The sequence below is a fragment of the Pelobates fuscus genome, chromosome 4, assembly GCF_036172605.1.
Source record: "Pelobates fuscus isolate aPelFus1 chromosome 4, aPelFus1.pri, whole genome shotgun sequence".
Lineage (NCBI taxonomy): Eukaryota > Metazoa > Chordata > Amphibia > Anura > Pelobatidae > Pelobates > Pelobates fuscus.
Genome location: NC_086320.1, coordinates 309,919,054 through 309,940,715, shown reverse-complemented (window position 1 = coordinate 309,940,715; position 21,662 = coordinate 309,919,054). Strand labels below are relative to the sequence as shown.

The 21,662-nt window shown below is 36.6% G+C and overlaps 1 protein-coding gene across 1 annotated transcript in view; it reads right to left on the bottom strand.

Annotated features, from left to right (window-relative positions):
• ZNF385D (zinc finger protein 385D) overlaps positions 1–21,662 on the bottom strand; it is a 308,681-nt gene that overhangs the window by 232,205 nt on the left and 54,814 nt on the right. Inside the window, exon 2 of the mRNA XM_063450693.1 lies at positions 689–831. Within this exon, the coding sequence (XP_063306763.1) occupies positions 689–831 (143 nt within the window). The remainder of the gene's footprint in view (positions 1–688; positions 832–21,662) is intronic.

Sequence of the window (21,662 nt, the reverse complement as noted above, 5' to 3'; positions counted from 1 at the left end):
AATGCATAAACAAATGTCAATTTTCAAATCTCTAACTTAGTAACAGTGCTATACTTTATCTCTAAGAACTAGCTCACTGTACCAGCCAACAACTTTATATAATAAATACGTAGTGTTTGCATGCACGAGTGCGTATGTGTGTGTGTATTAATCGTATATTTATGGATTAATTTAACTATGGTCCTCCCATTGACAAATTTAGGAAAATTCAATTCAATTACCAGAGTTGCACATACTTCTAGAATACAACTTAATACTTTAAACTTAATGGGGTGTCCAAAAGGTAGATCCCCAGATGTTGTAGAACTACAACTTCCATGATGCTTTGCGTGCCTTTAGAATGACAAAGCATCATGGGATATATCGTTTTAAACCATCTGGGGATCTACTTTTTGGGCATCCCTTACTTAATAAAATCTCTAACCTTTTGTGACATTTTTAAATGTTAATCATTTCTTTCCATAAATATTTCATAATTTTTTTTTCCACAATATACTAAACAAATAACTGACAAAAACATCTGTTTAACCCCTTAAGGACCAAACTTCTGGAATAAAAGGGAATCTTGACATGTCACACATGTCATGTGTCATTAAGGGGTTAAGTTGCAAAATATACAGCTTGTAAAGTTTTAAATTTTAAAATAAAGTGAGATGAGCTTTCGACTCAAAACATGTTGCTTGCTTACCGCTATGAAGTTTGGGAAGAGATTAATGGCAGCAGCATTGTCCCAAGTGAATGGCAGGAATTGTTTGATATCAAAAGATGGATGCAATGTTGGAAGTGGTGGACGAATCAGCGCCGAGAGGGCAGGACTCTGGCATGTACCACCTATTAAAAATAAAAAAAGGAATTTAACAAAGCAGTTCTACTATAAGTATGAATCAAAACTAAAACTTGAAAAACTATTTGATATATAAAACTTGTCAAGAAATTCACTAGGTATTTGCCCAGCAATAAAATCCATAGTAATGAATACAAACTTTGATTTGTAAGCTAACAGGTTTTTCTTAAGTGTATTGGAAACTTTTTCTAAAGTTTAAAAAGTACCCTTAAAGGAATTTATTCTAATTAGTTTCCAGGTAACCAGTATGAAATATGCTATCTCTAGGCAAATATTTAACAGACTTACGAAGTTTATACTCAGTAATTTATTGCATAAAAATGTCATTATTGAAGTACTCCTGGAGGTGAGGTGGAGCTGTGTTGAGGGTCCCTCTCGCAGCTGGATATGAGGCACATTAACACATTTTTGAGGCCACTGTGGAGGACTAATAATCTAAATGGAGTTTTAAACACTTCACTCTTACAAATAAACATTAGAGAGTTCATTTAAGCCCAAATAACCACATTAGAGAAATTTGCAATCTTCAATTAAAGGTTTTTTCCGTGTCAGCTAAATTTTGCAACTCACGATTTAACTAATAAGCTCCTAAATGTAAATCTGCAGTAACACATTCACATATACACTTGAATAGTTTTGCTGGGAAATTTACATAAGAGATTCTCTATAATGGTTAGTTACACACACAAAAAAGAAAAAACGTACAAAAAACCCGCAAAAAAACAGACCATAGTAGGTCAAACTAAATTCACGGACAAATTAGATCACAGAAAATAGTATACTGGCCCTGCTGCCAAACTATTTATACAGCATTTATAAATGAGCAGGACTTAGCTGGGAAACCCATTTATTTCCCAGATCCAACATTCCACTCTGGCCTCATTTGCAGTACTATTTATAGCATAATTGTGCTAAAATGTAATATCTTTACTTTGTATAAGTCAGATAAAAAGAACAGTAAAGCATGTTATTACACATTAATTTTTAGATCATAAAAATATATTGATCATACTTTTTTTGCATTAGTACTATTAAGACTCTTTAAAATTACAAATGCAATTTGATAATGCTGTGATACAGCATTTCCTTTTAATACTTCTTTCAATATTATCTGAATATTATATTTTTTTATTGCTTGAAAAAAAACTTCCAGAAACAGGGAGGGATAGTGAAACAGAAATAGAGACATACATACATATAATCATGATAAAAAAAAAAAAAAAAAAAGATATGGATAGATAATGGGACAAAATCTGATGCACAGTGCAGCATTTTTTCTGGGGTTTTTTGTGTGTTGCTTAAGTGTGCATGATTTTTTTTTATTGTGTAAAGAAATATGAAGACAAAGAGATAGGGACAAAACAAGACAGGTATACAAAAAGAACAAGACACGGAGGATAGAGTTATTTTGAGCGTTCAGTGTCTCCATGCAGGGTGGATACACTGAATGTCATTGCCACAGGAAGCACCTCTAGCAGCTATCTTAGGAGTGGCCAATTGAGGAATTGCTAGGCTGTTATGTAAACACTGCATTTTCTCTGAAAAGACAGCGTTTACTGCAAAAAGCCTTAAAGGAATGATTATATTTACTAGAACAAATACAATAAGCTGTAGTTGTTCTAGTGACTATAGTGTCTCTTTAAGATTAGAAAAGGTCGATCTAAAGTCATGCACAAGTAGGATAAATGGAAAAAATAAATGTAACCTTTTTTTGCCATACACGTTTTAACTGTTTCTTGAAAACATAATGCATAAAAGAAGAAACCAATAGGGGATGAATAGCCTTCAGACTTGGAGGAAGCAAAAGATTTCAAATGTTATAAATCTAACTAGAAAAATAGAGAAGGCTTGCATGACCTTTTAATAATGTATAATATTAGGTCAATAAGCACAGAATACTAGACAGATTGGCTGAACTAATGATGGTGGACATTATCCTTCCAGTCACACGTCTCTTTTCAAGGAAAATGATAAGATGCAACAAACTACATCGATAAATATAAATTCGCATTTCATCATGATATCCATCAAAGTGCCCTGAAAAAATTTGCAGTCACTTTTCAAATGAAAGAAATGCAAAAATGTTATTAGAGTTATACAACAATGCAAACTATATTAAATAGATAAAACTAAGCTATAAAAAGTTCTGTAAGATTGAATAAAAAAAACAAAAATAGTAAATAACACACAAATAGCAAAGAAGCAAGACAATATTGCACAAACAAATGTATAAAATATAATACAAAATGCTGCCATTGCTAAGGATAAAACAAAATACATAAATAAATTAAGCAGACATAAAATGTTGCTATCATGCACTTTAGATTTCCCTAACAAAGCAAACAAGATAAATTGCTCATCTCTTAAAAACTATATTGGGTTGCCCCACTACTGATGGTACAACTAGTAAGTAATTAGTCACTTAGAAAAGGCAATATAGTATATGATAAAACCCCAGAGATGAATTATATGGTAAGGTGAGACTTGTATTTACCTTAGAATGTATAATATTTTTGGGTGTTAAGGTACATATAATCTTCAAAAGTGAAAGACAGTTTGTGAATTCTTCCAAAAATATCAGACTTCCTATATTACTTTGAATTCTCATGCACATATTATTTTGATTATAATAATGAATCAAATCCCCCTTTCCTGGAGGAAGACTTCTTCCCACCACTAAAGCAATGAGTCATTAGAGTGGAGGAAGAGAGATGGATAGTCTGGGGGCCAACAGAGATGGTTCTATTGGCTAGAATTTATGTCGTCCACCGGTTTTATGACCGACTAGACAGGTAGTGGAATGTGGACCTGGACAAGCTTTCAGGCAATTGTGGGAAGACCGGGCAGTTCATGCTGGTGCAGTCACAAGGGAGGCCTCTTCACTTTTCCATTTCCCTTATATAATTAATTTGTTTTCATTAATTCTTTTTTTCTGCACCTCCCCTACTACATCTGCACCTTTTAGACTAATACAGTTGATGTTATGGAGGTTCCACTTCTACATGTCTCATATGCCTAGGTTAGCACTGTACTGTCGCCAGGCCCGTGATATTTGTTTTGCTACAATAGTGAGTTTTGAGCACCCTCAACCTTATAGTAGGACCAGATCAGTGGTGTAATTACAGTGGGGACAGATGGTATGGGTTCCACGGGTGTAAATATGTGGAGGGGGTGCCAAGAGGAGCAGGCCAATGGCTGGTCCCAGGAGGCCACCATAGAATGCCCCCAGAGTGGGCACTTATTCCCTGAGGCAGAGTAGGCACCTCAAGTGCCTACTCTTCCTAAATATACTGGAGGGAGTAGGCTACCTCAGATTGACCCAAGAGCGGGTACATATTTCCCAAATTAGAGTTGGCACCTGTTTACCTGGATGGCAAGTGCATAATCTGCCTAAATATACTGAAGTGGAGGGGGCAGGATGTGGTAACGGCGGCAAGGAAGTGCTGATCTTCCAAATCCTCACACTGCTCCATCACGCGCCCTCTAAAGTGATGGTGGGAGCAGGAATATGATATCACTCTAGTCCCGGGATGACTAAACAGAGCTAGATGGAGCAGTGTGAGAACCTAGGAGACTGTCCCCCCTGGCTCCAGGGAGAAGATCCCCACCAAACCCCAGGGAGAGGACCCACACCAGCTCTCCCAAAGGTAGGGAAGCTGGATAGGCCTAAAGAAATAAAACCACAATAAATAAAATACATTTGTGACTGAGTGTGCAAAAATGTGTGTCTGTAAGTGTAAGTAAGCATGTGTCTGTCAGTGAGTGCGTCTGTCAGTGAGTGTGTGAGTCTGTCTGTCAGTGAGTGTGTCTGTAAATGTGTGTGTCTATCAGTATGTCTGTAAGTTAGTGTGTTTCAAATCAGTGAGTGTGTGTCTATCAGTGACTGTGTCTATCAGTAAGGGTGTCTGTCAGAGAGTGTGTGTCAGTCTGTCTGCCAGTGAGTGTGTGACTCTCAGTGAGTGTGTCTTTCAGTGAGTGTGTTTCAAATCAGTGAGATTGTGTCTGTCATTGAGAGTGTAAGTCAGTGTGTATATATGTCAGTGACTGTTTCAAAGCAGTGAGAGTGTGTGTCTTCCATTGAGAGTGTGCCTGTCAGTGAGTGTGTGTTTGTCACTGTGTATCTGTGTGTGTATGAGTCAGTGTGTAAATGTGTTTGTGTATAAGTGTGTGTGTATCTGTGTCAGTGTCTATCGAGTGTTTGTGACTAAGTGGCTACTAAAAAAAGACTGGACATACCCCATTTGCAATACCTTGGGTTGTCTACTATTGAAAAAGGTATGCCATCATGGGGGTAATTTTAATTTGCGGGTTACCATATAGTTTCAAAGGAAATGTAACAAATCTGGCGAATTTCAATGTGAAAAAACTGAAATGCAAGCCTTATATTTGACTCTGTAACTTTTGAAAACACCATAAAACCTGTACATGAGGGGTACTGTTATACTCGTATTACAACAATTATATCGTCAATGTAAGTGCCATGTGTGTGTGAAAAATGCAAAAAACTTCACTTTCACTAATGACATCATCAATGTAATACATTGTACTGTTTTAAAACACCAATATTTGTGTTCAGCGAAGTCTCCCACGTAAAACAGTACACCCCATGTACAGGTTTGATGCTTGGAAAGTTACAGGGTTAAATATAGTGCTAGCAAATGTAATTCTCTGGACTTTCTGCCTCAATAAATAATAAATAATTTATAAATGACTTAATTATGTAAAAATATTGCATAAATATATACATATACAAATATATACATATATATGTATGTATATATACAGGTGAAAGCTTGGCACTCTCCTCCAAAAAAAAGATATCTCTATATCTCACATGCCTGGGTGCAAATCGCTGGCGTCAAATATATAAACAAAAAATAAAAAATAAAAATGCACTCACAGGTCTTCGTGTTGTAGAAAAACTGGTGCTTCATTAATCCATTTGTAGTGTACAAAAATCAATCGATGTTTCGACCCTCCCGGCAGGGTCGAAACGTTGATTGATTTTTGTACACTACAAATGGATTAATAAAGCACCAGTTTTTCTACAACACGAAGACCTGTGAGTGCATTTTGATTTTTTATTTTTTGTATGTATGTATATATATATATATATATATATATATATCATTTTTAAAAATTATTTCTATTTATATATAGGTATATATAGTTATTAGTAATGTCCCGAACAGTTCGCCAGGAACCGTTCGCCGGCGAACATAGCGTGTTCGCGGTCGCGAACACGCGCGATGTTCGGTCCGCCCGCTATTCGTCATGGAGGTGGGAGGGTCTGGGAGGGAGGGTCTGCTGCTGATTGGCTGGAATGTGTCTGCTGACTGTGAGGTACAGGGTCAAAGTTTACTCAATGATGACGAATAGGGGCAGACCGAACAGCGCGCATGTTCGCAACCGCGAACACGCTATGTTCGCCGGCGAATGGTTCCTGGCGAACTGTTCGGGACATCACTAATAGTTATATATACATATATATTTATGTATATAGATATATAGCTATATATATATATATATTTCGTTCTATGTGTATTTTGATATCAATATATATTAATATTAAAATATAGTTAGAACGAAATTACGCACACACATATATATATATATATATATATTAATTATTTATTTTTTTATTAATTTTTTTAACATATTTACATATTTATTTATTTTATATTATATATATATATATATATATATATATAATTATAATTATACATATTTAATTAATATCATTCTACGTGTATTTTGATATTAATATATATATATATATATATATATATACATATATAAAATTAAATATATTAATATTAAAATACACTTAGTTTATGTGTATGTGTATATATATATATTGAGATCATATATAATATATATATATAATATGATCTAAGTATATATAATTTTATTTTAAACTGTTTTTAATTTTATTTTTGTTTTATTACAGGCAGCAGGTGGACTACCTGTCATTCAAGGCACTCCCTGTTTTTTCATATTATGTCTATTTATCCCTATATTGAAGAAATAAATATTTGTCAGATGTAAGAAATAAAATGAAATTTAGAAGTCCACACCTCTTGCAACTGGACAACTCCATCGTAGCTCCCTCTCAGTCATTGTTCTGAGTTTTGTCTTTTGCACCAGCCAGTAAATATAGACAAAGCATACAGAGAAAATTAATTTAACAATGCTTCCAATTCTCCTCTTCATTAGTAATTGTCTGATATGGATTATGATGTAATTTGCGAAATGTATAATATAAATGTAAAAGACAATGGAGCATCCCGTGGAAAATCTCAACACGAGTTATAGATGAATCTTAATGTTTTATTCGGTTCAATTTATGGTGTAAATTCTAGAGAAGAGACAGTACCTCCTTAATTTCCATACACTTAAGGAAAAGGTAGTACTGAAATTTAACACATGTACTTTATGTCCTACCTAGACCTTCACATGTCTGCAGACATTTTGCTTGATATTATTATTATTATTATTATTATTATTATTATTATTGCCATTTATAGCACCAACAGATTCCGTAGCGCTTTACAATATTATGAGAGGGGGGATATAACTATAAATATGACAATTACAAGACAACTTACAGGAACGATAGGTTGAAGAGGACCCTGCTCAAACAAGCTTACAGTCTATAGGATATAAAAGTGATCATCTAACATTCTTGCATCATTTTTATAATAAATGAAAGATATATCTGTTTTGGTTTAAATAATATGTATCTGCTTTGCCTCTTGCTTCTTTGAGGAAGCTAAAGTAGTGAATTTAGATCAATATATAGTTTTTAGCTTGTAAGCGCCACTGCATGACCTTGTTCAAGCGGCATTTCTACACGATTTAAACGTATATGGATTATTAAAGCCGATTTTCATTGGGAAAAGTGCATCCCTTTATTTTTTTTTTAGTAATTTCTCTACACAGTGCTCTATCACTTACAAAAGCACATCATCTTTCAAGATATAAAATGGCAATGAGCATGATTTACTATTTAGTATTCTAAGCACATTTGATTTAAGTCACAAGAAATTGCACACTTCTCTTCGCATTGACAAAATCAAACTTTAATAAATAAACCTTTTTAGCTCACTTGATGCTCCAGAAATCCAGTAAATTAGATTGCAAGTTCTACTTCAGATTCTGTAAGGGCCAATTTCACTTGGAAAATATTTAAGTAATTCTTCGGTGGAGGTTGTTGAATAGTGCTTGTGAGCAGCAGAAAAAAAAACCTGTTTGAAATGTGACGGTCTTTTACAATGGACTTGTTAAAAAAAATACATTAAAAGAAGGTCTCTGGAGGGTTTGGAGCTATTGTAAAAGCATAGCGCATACAAATGGAGGTAGACACTGTAACTAGGAGATAAAAATAAGGTGAGAACTAGCAAACACAGTTCGATGGAGGAAAATTGATGAAATCTTAGGTTTGGGTCGGACACGTCGCAAGGTTGTAACCTCAAGGGAGCTAATGAACAAAAAGGCTATAACCCTCAGCTATAGGGTCTATCAGAGACTATTAAAAATAATAGGTGGAGACTCTGGGAACACTTTAGAACCAAACATGACATTCTTATTTTAACCATGTGTGCCCGCCAGTGAGATACAGCAATGCTGTGTTCTCATTATATATATATCTGAAAGCAGTATAATTTGTTCATAAATGTTAGAAAAGTACCATATCGCACTATCTCTCCTCCTCTCTCTGCGCAGTATACCTGTATGTGCTCTTTTATGATCTAGATTCCAAAGTATTAGTGAGGCATCTTTGGAAGATAATCCTCTATAATAACCCAATATTTAATATACTTTCGGACTTTTAGCTAGCATATTGAACTGTATTTTTTTCTATTTTGTCATGCGTGTTCACTTTTTGAGGACTTCAGATTAAAGGATTATATTCTTATTACAAAAAAAGTACTTTCTTTCTTTCTTTCTTTCTTTTTACTTTCTTCCTTCCTTTCTTTCTTTCTTTCCATACATTAATCCATGAAAAGTAAAAGCAGAAATTTCACATTTTGTTTGTAAAAGAACCAGAATATATATGTTACCATAAGGAGATACCAGGCAAATACGCTTATCAAACAATATGCTAGTCAGGGTACTATATGAACTAAGAAAATATAAGAAATTATATTAATTTAGGGATATTGTACGAAATGTTCTCACCAAAACAGATTATTGCAATGTCAAATATATGCTAGTCTCTGCATTCCAGATCATATGTCCAAAGGATAACAACATATCTGTATTAAAAGACTGATATTAAAGGATATTAAAGGAGTAAAAAGCCAACACGCTATCTCAATGCATCAACCTTATAATTCCTGGTGAAATTCAAAATGATGATGGAAGAATAAAATATAAGTTTGTTTTTACTTTTTTCAATATTATATTGTTTACATTACATTGTTTATTTTACATGGTATGCATAATGAGTTTAGATTAAGCAAAGATTCACCTGTATTAAATTCTATTTTTATCTTTGTTATGCATTTAGTCTTATCTTTTTCTTTTCCCTAATTACGTGTATGAAAGTATAACTTTTTTTAGGAAGTGACATTGAAAAGTTGTTTTAATTCACAGAGCGTCACTACACTAGAAATTAAAAATTAGCAAAACAGGATTTTGTAATAAAGTCTACTCTACTGATTATAAGAGACTTAAAAATGTTCTTATTTTAAAATGATTACAGTGCACGCAGTCACTCTAGAGACTGTAGACAGTTTATCACGTGACAAACAAGCTTTTATTTACTAAACCACTAATTGTGCAGACATGACAAGCAAATTGCCCATTTTCATCCAAACAGCGAAGCTGTAAAAACATCAGTTTAGCTACCCAGCTATTATGGCCAAAATCTTGCCATTCTATAATAAATTCTCTGCAATTCCCACTTTACTTTTTAAATCCCAGTAACTATAATTGGGATCGACACATCTACATACAAATAAAATATAGTTATACTTTTGCATGTGAATGAACGTGTTTGTAAAATGTATAGAAATGAAAACAATACCCTTTTCTGAAGTTAGTTTATTAAACATGAATAGTGTTATTATGACTCCCCCACAAGCTAGCAGGGTTACCCATTGGTGGAAAGCATATGTACAATAGGAAAGCGCTTTAAAAACATTTAAAATTTACATTGCATGATGTGCTGTTTTTATGCACTGGGGAGAACTATTTTTCTCTACGCTCTTCTTTGTTCCTTACGAAGTGTTCAAAGAAGCAGCATGCTGTAACAGAACACAATGTATGCTAAATTCTACTGAACTATGGAAATGTGCACATGTACAATTGTGAAATATTACAAAATATTCTCTCATGTAGGTGTTTTACATCAAATGTTCTTTACGAATCTTGCAGCCACTGAAGAGTAACATTGAAACACTGATCGACAATAGACTTATTAACAGCTTTAAAACTACCGGGCAAATTGAAACAATCTTGTCACGTCTTCATTTCTGTCCCCGGAGCTTAGTTGGCCTCACATAATCATTGAGTACACCTTTGTGACTCCAGCTATATGACGGAGTGTTAAAAGAAAACCGTATTTTTTACAAGGCTTAACAGCTGTTGCAGAGGTGAGAATGTATGCAAATTCAAGTACATCTCCAATCTAATGTGCGGGGTTTAAAAAATCTGCATGGTTTACAGAATCCAATATATTACAATTATGTAAAGTTGAATTCTCTAAAGATATTTACTTCTTAGTAAATGTGCTGATTCATAGATTTACTGCATACTCATACATCTATTTGAATAAAATTATGAATTTTAAATGTATTCCTATTAAGTGGTATCGAAGAATTTATACTGCTTCTGTTGTAAAAAGTGGTATATGCCCCATATGAAATACTTCCCAACAATAAATTTGTGGGGTCGATGTATGGTCCTCATGCACTATGTGTGACACTTAGAAGTGCCAACCCAACCACCATTATTGATAATCATTTAAAAGGGAAATATATTTTTGAAAAATTTCAACAAATTGAAGGCTGTGAGTGTTTACGTCAGATGTAGCTTTTTGAGTATATAAAAGATTTTTGTAAAATTAACATTTTTTTAAGATAGTTTTTCTTTTAGTTGGAGATATTCATTGGCATTTATGTATTCTGCAGATGTCACAGAATTCAAACTGGGATATTCCCAGGCTTGTATAAAACTACGCACACAATTCATAGTCACAATGTGATCTATGTGTGCAAAAAATAGCAGGAAACAAAACTATTATCATAAACCATAGCAGAGAATGTAAAAAAAATGACTGGATGAAAAGTGGTTTATGACCCATATGAAATACATTTAAAAATATACATATTTTGAGAGAGAATTCATAGTGGTGTACTGATAAATTACCCCCAAAAAGACACACAGTAAAGTCTGAAGGCTGTAATCGAAAGCTTCAAATTCCTCATTTCTGCCTTGTAGCTATCATGTGGAACTTATGCATATGGAGCATTGCACTTAGTGAAAGAGGAGGAACATAAAGTGACGCACATTCTGTAAACAAAATACTCAGCCACAATAATAATAAGCATGACAATGCATGAAATAAATATTACTATATACAATGGCAAAAACTGGTAATAAACCACTCCGTTTGTCGTTAATACAGTTTTGTCTATATTGCCCCTTCTATAAATATGGAATGAGCTATTGGTTGACTACCAGCAGATAAATCATATAAAGAGGACACTTACAATGTTCCAGTGATATAGACATCAAATCACAAAATGGTCCATGTGAAGAAAATGTACGTTTCCAGAACACACCTCAATAATAGTACTCACACTAAGCGGGGGCACCATCCAGTAAATAACAGTAATACAAAAAAAGTAATGACCCAGCACAACACTTCAGATGAAATGCACTCCAATTAAATTTAATTGAAGTCCCACAGCAAACAGCAATGTTTCTGCAATGTTTCTCTGGTCCTTTATCAAGCTTCTTACAGTAAGGCTGAAACGTTGCTCCTTGCTGTGGAACCTTAATGTCGAAACATCTGTCCTTTCCTTGGTGATCACCAGAATTACCTGCCATGGGCTTACAGTTCTATCCAGACCAAGCTATGCCCTACAAGTACTTGGGGACACTCTTGATAGACATACAAAGGAGTCAGTTTTAGAAAATGTCTGATCTTTATTAAACAGGTTTTATAATAACACGCAATAAAGTGGAGTCAAGGGAGTATCATTAATTACCAATCAAATATTGACATCTATTAACTAACAGAATGGACAGCTCATGCAAGCTACATGGTGAAAACGTAACAAATCATCGATCCACAACTTATCTAGGGGGCATTACTAGGTGAGGACTTCTTAGAATAGGACGGTATAGAGGTAGTGTCTTCTTAGAAGAGGGGGTACAAGAATGGTCATGTTCAAAACTACGTATGTGGCGTGGACGTCCTTGCAATGTACAAGGCTGTTAGTCTTATGATTAAGCTGAGCAGAAATGAACCCCTTCACTTTGTATAATTAAATTGGAGTGCATTTTAGCTAAAGTGGTGTGCTAAACCATTACTTTTTTTGGAAAATTACATCTGGTTCAGGGATGTCCTGCTTAGCTCCAATAAATCACTTGAGACAAAGCTCTGATTTAGAGCTTTTGTAGTCAGCAGGTAATAACAGCAGCTGGATTGTTAATTAAACCAACTTGGAAAAATGTTCCATTCACATTCTTCAATGATTACTTTGAGTGCTGAATACAGCTCATCGGTCAGTCTGAGGGCCACTAATAATGACCCCAGCTGACAGAGGGGACCCCAGGTATTGGGGCTTACCTGGGCCTCTCTGGTGTGAGCATGGATTCATGGGAAGTCACCTGGGCCTCTCTGGTGTGAGCATGGATTCATGGGAAGTCAAATAGATTTACACCCATTAAAGTACAAAGTAACAAACTTCCAATATTTTACTCATTGATATATTCACAAACATTTGAGCTGACTTGATGTATAACAGCAACTGATAAAATAATTTCAATAACTGCTTCTGTATACAGAAAAAGAAAACATTTCCAGGCCACTCAAACACTGATGATTCCCATGTATGCTCTGAGTATGCCAAAGTAAAGTGTCTTTTAGAACATATAAAATTGTATATGTTCAAACAAGCTAGTATCTAACATGTATGTATGTTTATATTTTCATATTTTGCCTATCTTTACTTTGTCATTATGAACTGATCAGTCAGATCATTAAAACCACCTGCTTGGGCGGGGCTTAGCCGCGGAACAAAGAGGGCGCCATTTTCCACTGCTCAGACGGCGCTCTGTACAATCCGCTGAAAATCACCCGATACCCTGCCCATCCAGCCCAATCACCAAGAGTACCCGCGAGAGGAGGCCACACGGTGCCGGTACATGCCGTTTTTAGAAAAATCTGGCCAAAACCAGCGGAGGAAAAAGGCAGCGGCCTGTCACCTCTCTGTACACCTTGAGGATCTCTTCGGGCGCATCCCACACCAGGGAGAGTTGAATTGGGGCACAGATAAAGCACCATCAGCACAGCAGCCCACAAACATGGGAAGACGCTCTCAGAAACCCACCACAGGTACACCAAACGAATCCCAAGACATTGGGGCCCTTTTGCAGCGACAAGCCCAGCCCAAAATGGCAGCCCCGGTGTACCAGGAGATCCAGGTCGACCCTCAGGCCCAAACACCTGACCACCCCCCAGCACACACCCCACCACAAGCAGCAGAGACACTGGCTGCAGGCTTCCCTGATTTCTCAGCACTGGCCACCAAACAGGACATTAAAAACTACCTTATGGAATTTCACCAGACGCTAGCCACAGACATAGCAGTAATACAGGCTGACCTATAGGTGGTCACGGACAGAGTGAGAGCAAGCGAAGAGGACATCATAGATATGAGGCAGGAAATGTCCAAAATGAAGGACTCTATCCTAGCCATCCAAAAGACGCTACAAACTTTCTCCGCAAACATTGCAACGCTGGAAGACCGCTCCAGGCGTAACAACCTGAAGATACGTGGGGTGCCGGAGTCCGTCACCATGGCAGAGATGCCCCACTACCTGAGATGACTAACGGCCTCACTGCTGCCACTGTCACAGGCCAAAAAGCTTGTTTTTGATGGCATGTTTCGCCTATCTAAATCACCAAAGGCCCCAACAAACTCCGGGAGTGACATCATAGCCCGCTGCGCCATGGCCCAAGACAAACAAGCACTACTTTCTGCACCAAGAAGCCAAACTCCCTACACGTTTGAGGGAGCTGAACTGTCCTTCTACCAGGACCTGTTAAGGCCCACATTACAATGACGCGAATCAATCCTCCAGGCCACGAGCCAACTGAGACACACGGGAATACCATACCAATGGACTACTCCACAAGCTCTCACAGCGAACCATAATGGGACTAAGCACAGAATCTCCTCAGCCGAAGAGGCACCTGCACTGCTGCGTGCACTGGGACTGTCAATCCCTGATGAGGAGTCAAGAGACCAGAGGGCAACACCGACCTGGAACCCAGCTACAGTAGTCGCCTTCACCCCACGGAACCACACGGCTACGGACAGGGTTACCAAACCAGGTACACCTTACCATGTGACAGGAGGGTAGGAATAGGGCTAAACACCCACTACGACTCTCTCCCCCCACCCCCCTGCCGCAGCCCCCTTGGTTAGGGGTATAACAAGCCAAAACCAACCCACTCACTTGCCGCCGCAGCATTGTCTCTATCTAGGCCCCAAAAAGGAACACCGATGCTCGCCACGACAAGAGGCACCCACAGATTACCACACCCACAGACGTTAGCCCACTTCAACCCACACAGCAACCGACTGACGGTAATAACTCTAGTAGTCCCAACCTAGACATACCCAACCCAGTTCTCGACCACACCTAGATAGCCTCCAGGGAGGCACCACATATCCACAAGCACAGGCCAAAGGGTTCTGACTTTAGTTGGGACAGGGATGCCCTCGTAACGTTCACCAAACTGACAAGCGACTCTCCAGAGAGGGCCCAGGCCAAGCGACATCAAAACTAAGACACACAATCTAGAGCATATTGCCATACTGAACTGGGTACCTTGCTTAAACACTAAAAGTTTATGTTTGTTATGTTAGCGCAATATCTGGTTTGATAATGCTTGTTTTAACAAAAATGGTGCAACTCTCTCAATATGTCTGGTGCTCATACACCTTTACAATATTACTCGATGACATGTTATGTACCTGCAAATGTTCTTTACATGCACCGCAAAAATAAAGAATAAAAAAAAAAAAAAAAAAACACCTGCTTAATATCATGTAGGTTCATGCTGACAAAACTCTGATGTATTGAGGTATAGACTCCACACCAATATCTGGCACCAAGACATTAGCAGCATATCTTGTTCCTCACACCTTTCCTGGACAATTTGTGCAGTGTGCCAGGGTGCATTATCCTGTTGAAAGAGACCACTGTCATCAGGGAAAACCACAGCCATAAAGGGGTGTACTTGTCTGCAACAGGTGGTTGGGACGTGTCAAAGTAACACCAACACAAATGCCAGGACCCATGTGTTCTAGTAGGATATTGCTCTGAGCATAACACTGCCTCTGCCTGCATACTTTCTTCCCATAGTGCATCCTACTGCCATTTCTCCCCCAGGTAAACAACACACTCGCACCTGGCCATCCACCTGATCTAAAAGAAAATGTGATTTATCAACCAAGCAAACTTATTCTATTGCTCCATGGTCGAGGATGCTCACATCTCCATTGAAGGCATTTTTGGCAGTGGGAAAGGGTCATCACAGGCACTTTGACAGGTGTGTGGCTATGCAGCCCCAGATGCAGCAAGTGTTTTCTGACACCTTTCTATCATGGCCAGCTCTATGTTTATCAGCAATTTGAGCTACAGTAGCTCTTCTGTGTGATCGGACCAGATGGGTTAGCCTTCACTTTCGAAATTCATCAATGAACCTTGGAAGCGCATGACTCTGACTCCAGTTCATCGGTTGTTCTTTTTTCCACCACATTTGGTAAGTTCTAACCACTGCATACCGGGAACACCCTACAAGACTGGCCATTTTAGAGATGCTCTGACACAGTCATTTAGACACAATAAATAAATTACCCCATACTCTAGTTCCACCTTATGATCCTGCCACACTTCTGAGAGGTGCTCTGTGTACAAACTATAGAATCCAGATAAGCAAGAAACAGGCAGCACTCCAGGATGCAAGTGGATATAATATTTTATTTGCAATGCATGATTAAAGCTCTAAGGACCCGAAATGTCGCACTGTACTACTGATGTTACTTACCTTTAAATAAAATATTATTTCCACTGGCATCCTGGAGTGCTGCCCATTTCTTGCTTACCCAGTCATCCAGCCATCACTATTTGGTCAATCTCAAAGTCACGTTTCGCCTGTCCAATTTTCCGGCTTCCAACACATGAAATCCAAGTGCTAACTGATCACTTATTGCCTATATTGCTTCTAAAATTATAGCAAATTTTATCTACTCTCCAAGTAATTTCAGGTTTAACTGGTTCATTCAATCTCTGAATAAAGCGTACTTTATGTATTATATGACTTAACACCTAAAACCTTACTTTCTAACTCATATCTTGGAACATTCACAATGAAACCTTATGTGTCTGCATTTAAGTTCACAGTGAACGCACATTTCTTCAGGGAAGACTAATCTTTATTCAGTTTGATATCTCCATCCTCTAATACTATGACATATATATATCTTACTGTCATGTTTCTTTACCGTTCAGATATTTCTCTAGCAATATTTCCTTAACCTCTTCATTCTCATAATGTGTGTGATGTCATATCTGAAATGCACTCAAAAGTGTAAAGAGGAGAATTAAAACAATAATTGTATTTCTATTCTGCATTAGCAATGTTTTCCATAAAAAACCTTTATTTGCTTACCCGACCCAAGCACTGATGTCCCTCGGTGCTGGGTCAGCACTCTGACTCCTCCAACGTTATCTGATGGGGGGACCTAATGCGCTGGCATGGCGAATGCAGCAGACCATTAGGCCCTCCCCATAGGAAATCATTGCTTCAATGCTTTCCTGTGGGAATTTCTCTGACATTTGATGTCCTCATGCAGAGCGTGAGGACATCCAGCATCAGTTAGGCTAACCACAATCCCGCAAACTCACGGAAGCGCCTCTATTGGCTTCTGGTAGACTAGAGGCTGTCTTAGTATTGCAATGTAAACATTGCAGTTTCTCTAAAACTGCAGGGTTTTAAATTGCAATACTAAGGGGGACAGGGACACTGCACCCAGACCACTTCAATGAGCTGAAGTGTTCTGGGTGCCTGTAGTGTCCCTTTAAACAGAGAAAACAAAGGATGTACCTTGGACGTAAAAACCCAAGGGCAGAGTACAGAATATTTGATAGACTCCTAACCTCAACATCTGAGGAAAGGGATTTAGGGGTGATTATTTCTGATGACTTAAAGGTAGGCAGACAATGTAATAGAGCAGCAGGAAATGCTAGCAGAATGCTTGGTTGTATAGGGAGAGGTATTAGCAGTAGAAAGAGGGAAGTGCTCATGCCATTGTACAGAACACTGGTGAGACCTCACTTGGAGTACTGTACACAGTACTGGAGACCATATCTTCAGAAGGATATTGATACCTTAGAGAGAGTTCAAAGAAGGGCTACTAAACTGGTTCATGGATTGCAGGATAAAACTTACCAGGAAAGGTTAAAGGATCTTAACATGTATAGCTTGGAGGAAAGACGAGACAGGGGGGATATGATAGAAACATTTAAATACATAAAGGGAATCAACACAGTAAAGGAGGAGACTATATTTAAAAGAAGAAAAACTACCACAACAAGAGGACATAGTCTTAAATTAGAGGGGCAAAGGTTTAAAAATAATATCAGGAAGTATTACTTTACTGAGAGGGTAGTGGATGCATGGAATAGCCTTCCAGCTGAAGTGGTAGAGGTTAACACAGTAAAGGAGTTTAAGCATGCGTGGGATAGGCATAAGGCTATCCTAACTATAAGATAAGGCCAGGGACTAATGAAAGTATTTAGAAAATTGGGCAGACTAGATGGGCCGAATGGTTCTTATCTGCCGTCACATTCTACGTTTCTATGTTTCTATACCACTTGTAATTATAATTGTAAATAGTTTTGCTATTTTATTTTTGTATATTTTCCATAACATTGTTTATATATATGTTCTATATAAAGTGCATAATCAGAAATCGTCTAAGTGTGTGTGTGTAAGTTGATTTCTATGTAAAATAATCCATGCCTACTTTGTATTTATGCACGTGTTTCCCATAATATGTAATGGTTACCTTGACATTAGGTCTGGTAAGTTGAACCTGGTCTGTATTTTAAATGGATGTCATAATAAAGAAGGCATTTTTTAATCTACAAGAACATTCTTTAACTCTCAGTATGAGATTTAATGGTATCTTCACATTAATGGCTATCACAGACAGCTTGGAAATGGAAAAAATCCAAACTTAAGCTTTGTTGAATCAACTAAAATAGTTATCACAATGCTGATTGGTTGTGATATAATGTTTCTTAGTAGCTAACTGTAATGGAGTGGACAATTGCTACCAAGAGTGCTTTAATTAACAAAGGAGTTACAATAAAAATAATGATAAGTATAATAATAACACCTCTGAATACATATACATTGATCCCAAATACTCCACAAGAATATTTGGCAATTGCACTTAATAGGAAATTGTTTTATTGTGGTATGATAATCAAAGGAACATTTGGGTGCAGGACTATCCTGCAGTGCCCTCCACAAACATTGGAACCCTTGATAAATATGAGAAAGGAAGGCTGGGAAAAAGTATATCTATTGTTTAACCTATTGATCTTTTGTTTAAAAAAATACACAAAACCACTCTGCTCTTATGGATATGCAGCAGATCTGTAGGACTGAATGCTCATGACTTGTGCTTACAGTCCAATTAAAATGTTCAACTGTTACTTTTTACCCTTCTCAAAGCTAATCTGTCCTTACGTGTTATGTCATCTCAGCTTGTCCACCCCACCATCCAGCCTGTGACCAGCCCACACTGCCTTAGCAGATATATGGCACTCAGCTCATCTTGCTGCTAGTGAATGCTCACACCACGCTCATGCGTAGTGTAGCATTCACCATTCTGACAAGAGCTCAATAGCAGTTTGTGGTGCTCAGTATGTATTGAACGCAGGTCCAAAAATGCTTCTTTTTTGAGGAGCATTTAAGTGGACGTCAGAGAGTGGAGTAGTGATACAGCGTGACAACAGAGAAGGCGGGAAATAAATTGAACCAGTGCCGGAGATTAGTTTTAGTTTTATTTTACAGGTCATCACAAAAAGTAAAGGAGACCTAGTGGCAAGTGGCTAATATGGCACTATAAACACAATTGAGCATATCAGGTAAAGGGTTGGAGTAACCCTTTAAAGAGCAATACATTATATATGTGCACAGTGCTAGAAGAATGCTAGCAAATATAATGATTTTAATTTAAAATTCTATAAAAAGGTGGTTCTTCCCCCAACCATCCATCAGTCCTCTGAATTAGACCTGTTTGCTCAGGACAGAAATTCATGATAAAATGGTCATGTGAAAACATTCAAAATACTATGTTAAACACACTAAGTTGTCTTCTTTTGCGATATGCCAATAAGATGGTAAGCTGCAATTGGTAACTTAGTTTGTAAAGCTGTCAAGTATGAACTCTGAGATTGGAAGATATCTAATTTGACCATTAAAAAATGGCAAATACAATTGGGAGACTTTGCTGTACTTAGGAGATGTAACTGTACAAAGATAAATAATAAATGTAAATGATTTAATACATTTATATAAAAACAATAAAGAAGTAAACATTCTAAATCAGACATTTTGGCAGAGATTACTGATAAAATGTTACACAAAAAGTGTCAAACTGTCACTAGGTAAATTTTATCGGTGTCTACTTGATATAATTTTGTCAAATGTTATCCTTGTTTTTAAAATGTTTTATCAGGTATGAAAAGCAAGAACAAAGGACAAAACAGGCATACAGAGCATGTAAATTACAATGATAGGTAAAAAAAAATGTACGGCGCTAAATAAAAGATACATCTCTATCAAACATAAAAAAACTAAACATTTTGCATCTAAAACCATTGTCTTTGATTTCCTATTCCCCATTTATATTTTAAGTAGTCTAAGGCCACAACATGAAGTGCAGCAATTAGTGAATTGAAAGGTGAAGAAAATAAATAATTGAAGTGATGAGAAGAGAGGAATTTTTAATCATTTAACTGAAAAGTGAAGAAAATAAATAGTTGAAGTGCGGAAATTGAAGAAACCTGGTAACAAAATGTAATAGAAGTTTTAAAAAGGCAAAAGAAGAGTGGAAAAGTATGGGATAAGGATGGGAAGAAAACAAAACATACCATGACAGAAATTAATATACAATGACAGATACAAATATAAAATGCTATATGAATATAGAATTACAGACATCAATAAAAAAATATGTACAAGGCCTCGGTGCCAGTGAACCTATAAATCACTGCCTATTAGGTTGTTAAAGATGGTTCTTGTGTGACCAGATGAGTGGTCCTAAATATTGTCCATGGGTACCAAACTAGTGATGTTCCCATTTAACCTACTGGACATATCATGCATACATATACTTTTGACCATAGATATCTCAAAGTGTGGAACATTTTCTGTCCACTTCTTGGCTACACAGATCAACTTGGCAGTACAAATCTTATGAACAGCTTGAGTGTTTCAGAAAAAAGACGAGGTGACACCGGAGATATATTCAGGAGTGCTATATAGCTAAAATCTTGGTAAGAAATTAAAAAAAAAAAAAACTCCTCCAGTAATCACACCACACAAGAAAATTTGGTGGCCATTATTAAACTTATAGTGCCAGCATATTATATTTTACAAATGTAATTGTAAATGTAACAATTGCATTTCCTTCCTTAAAATACTTATCCTAGAGTGTCTGACAACTGGTTGACTTCCCAGACATATAGGTGTATCCACAAACTGGACTAATAAATTAAACTAATTAAACATTTTTCTTAGATTGCTCCGGTGATGTCGAATTTATTACAGGCAAAAGTATGAAAAAAAAATGACGATGTTTTCCCCACTTTTAAACATTTTATTTATGCAAATGTTGTGTGTTATATACATACACTATATCAGAACAAAGCTCTAAAGATATTCTAAAAATATATTTATTTATAGTTATAAATATGTGAAATAATGGTAAAACAAACACAATGCAAATATATCCTAAGTCAATAACACATATATATTTCACACTCCCATTCATAAAGGTCAATAAGGTGTTAAATCTATTGGCATGAGTCGTTCTCTATTGTAATAAAAAAATAGTAATTGAATGTAATTTAAATTCCTTAAAATAATTATTTGTACTAATAAATGAAGGAAAATGGATCCTGTCACTACAAGTACAAAATCTTCCCTAACACACACATTGGTTTCACGAGTATATGCACTGTACTAACAAAAAAAAAACAAAAAAACTAGAAGGTGTATATTTTAATTCTATAACATTTCCTTAACGTGTGCTGTTAACACTCTTCATTTATTTCTCCTGCACATAACGTACCACATCATTTGTTGCACACGTGATTGCTGGAAATCAATCAAAAATGTGCTAAATGATTTATTCCCTTCCAAGATTTGTCTTGAAACGCAGTCAAATACCAAAGAACAAAAATTGCTTCCAATTTACTGCCATTTTGTGAGTTATTATGCATTGGCAAATTTGGACATTACTAAACATGCCTCTGTGTCTTACAGGCATTT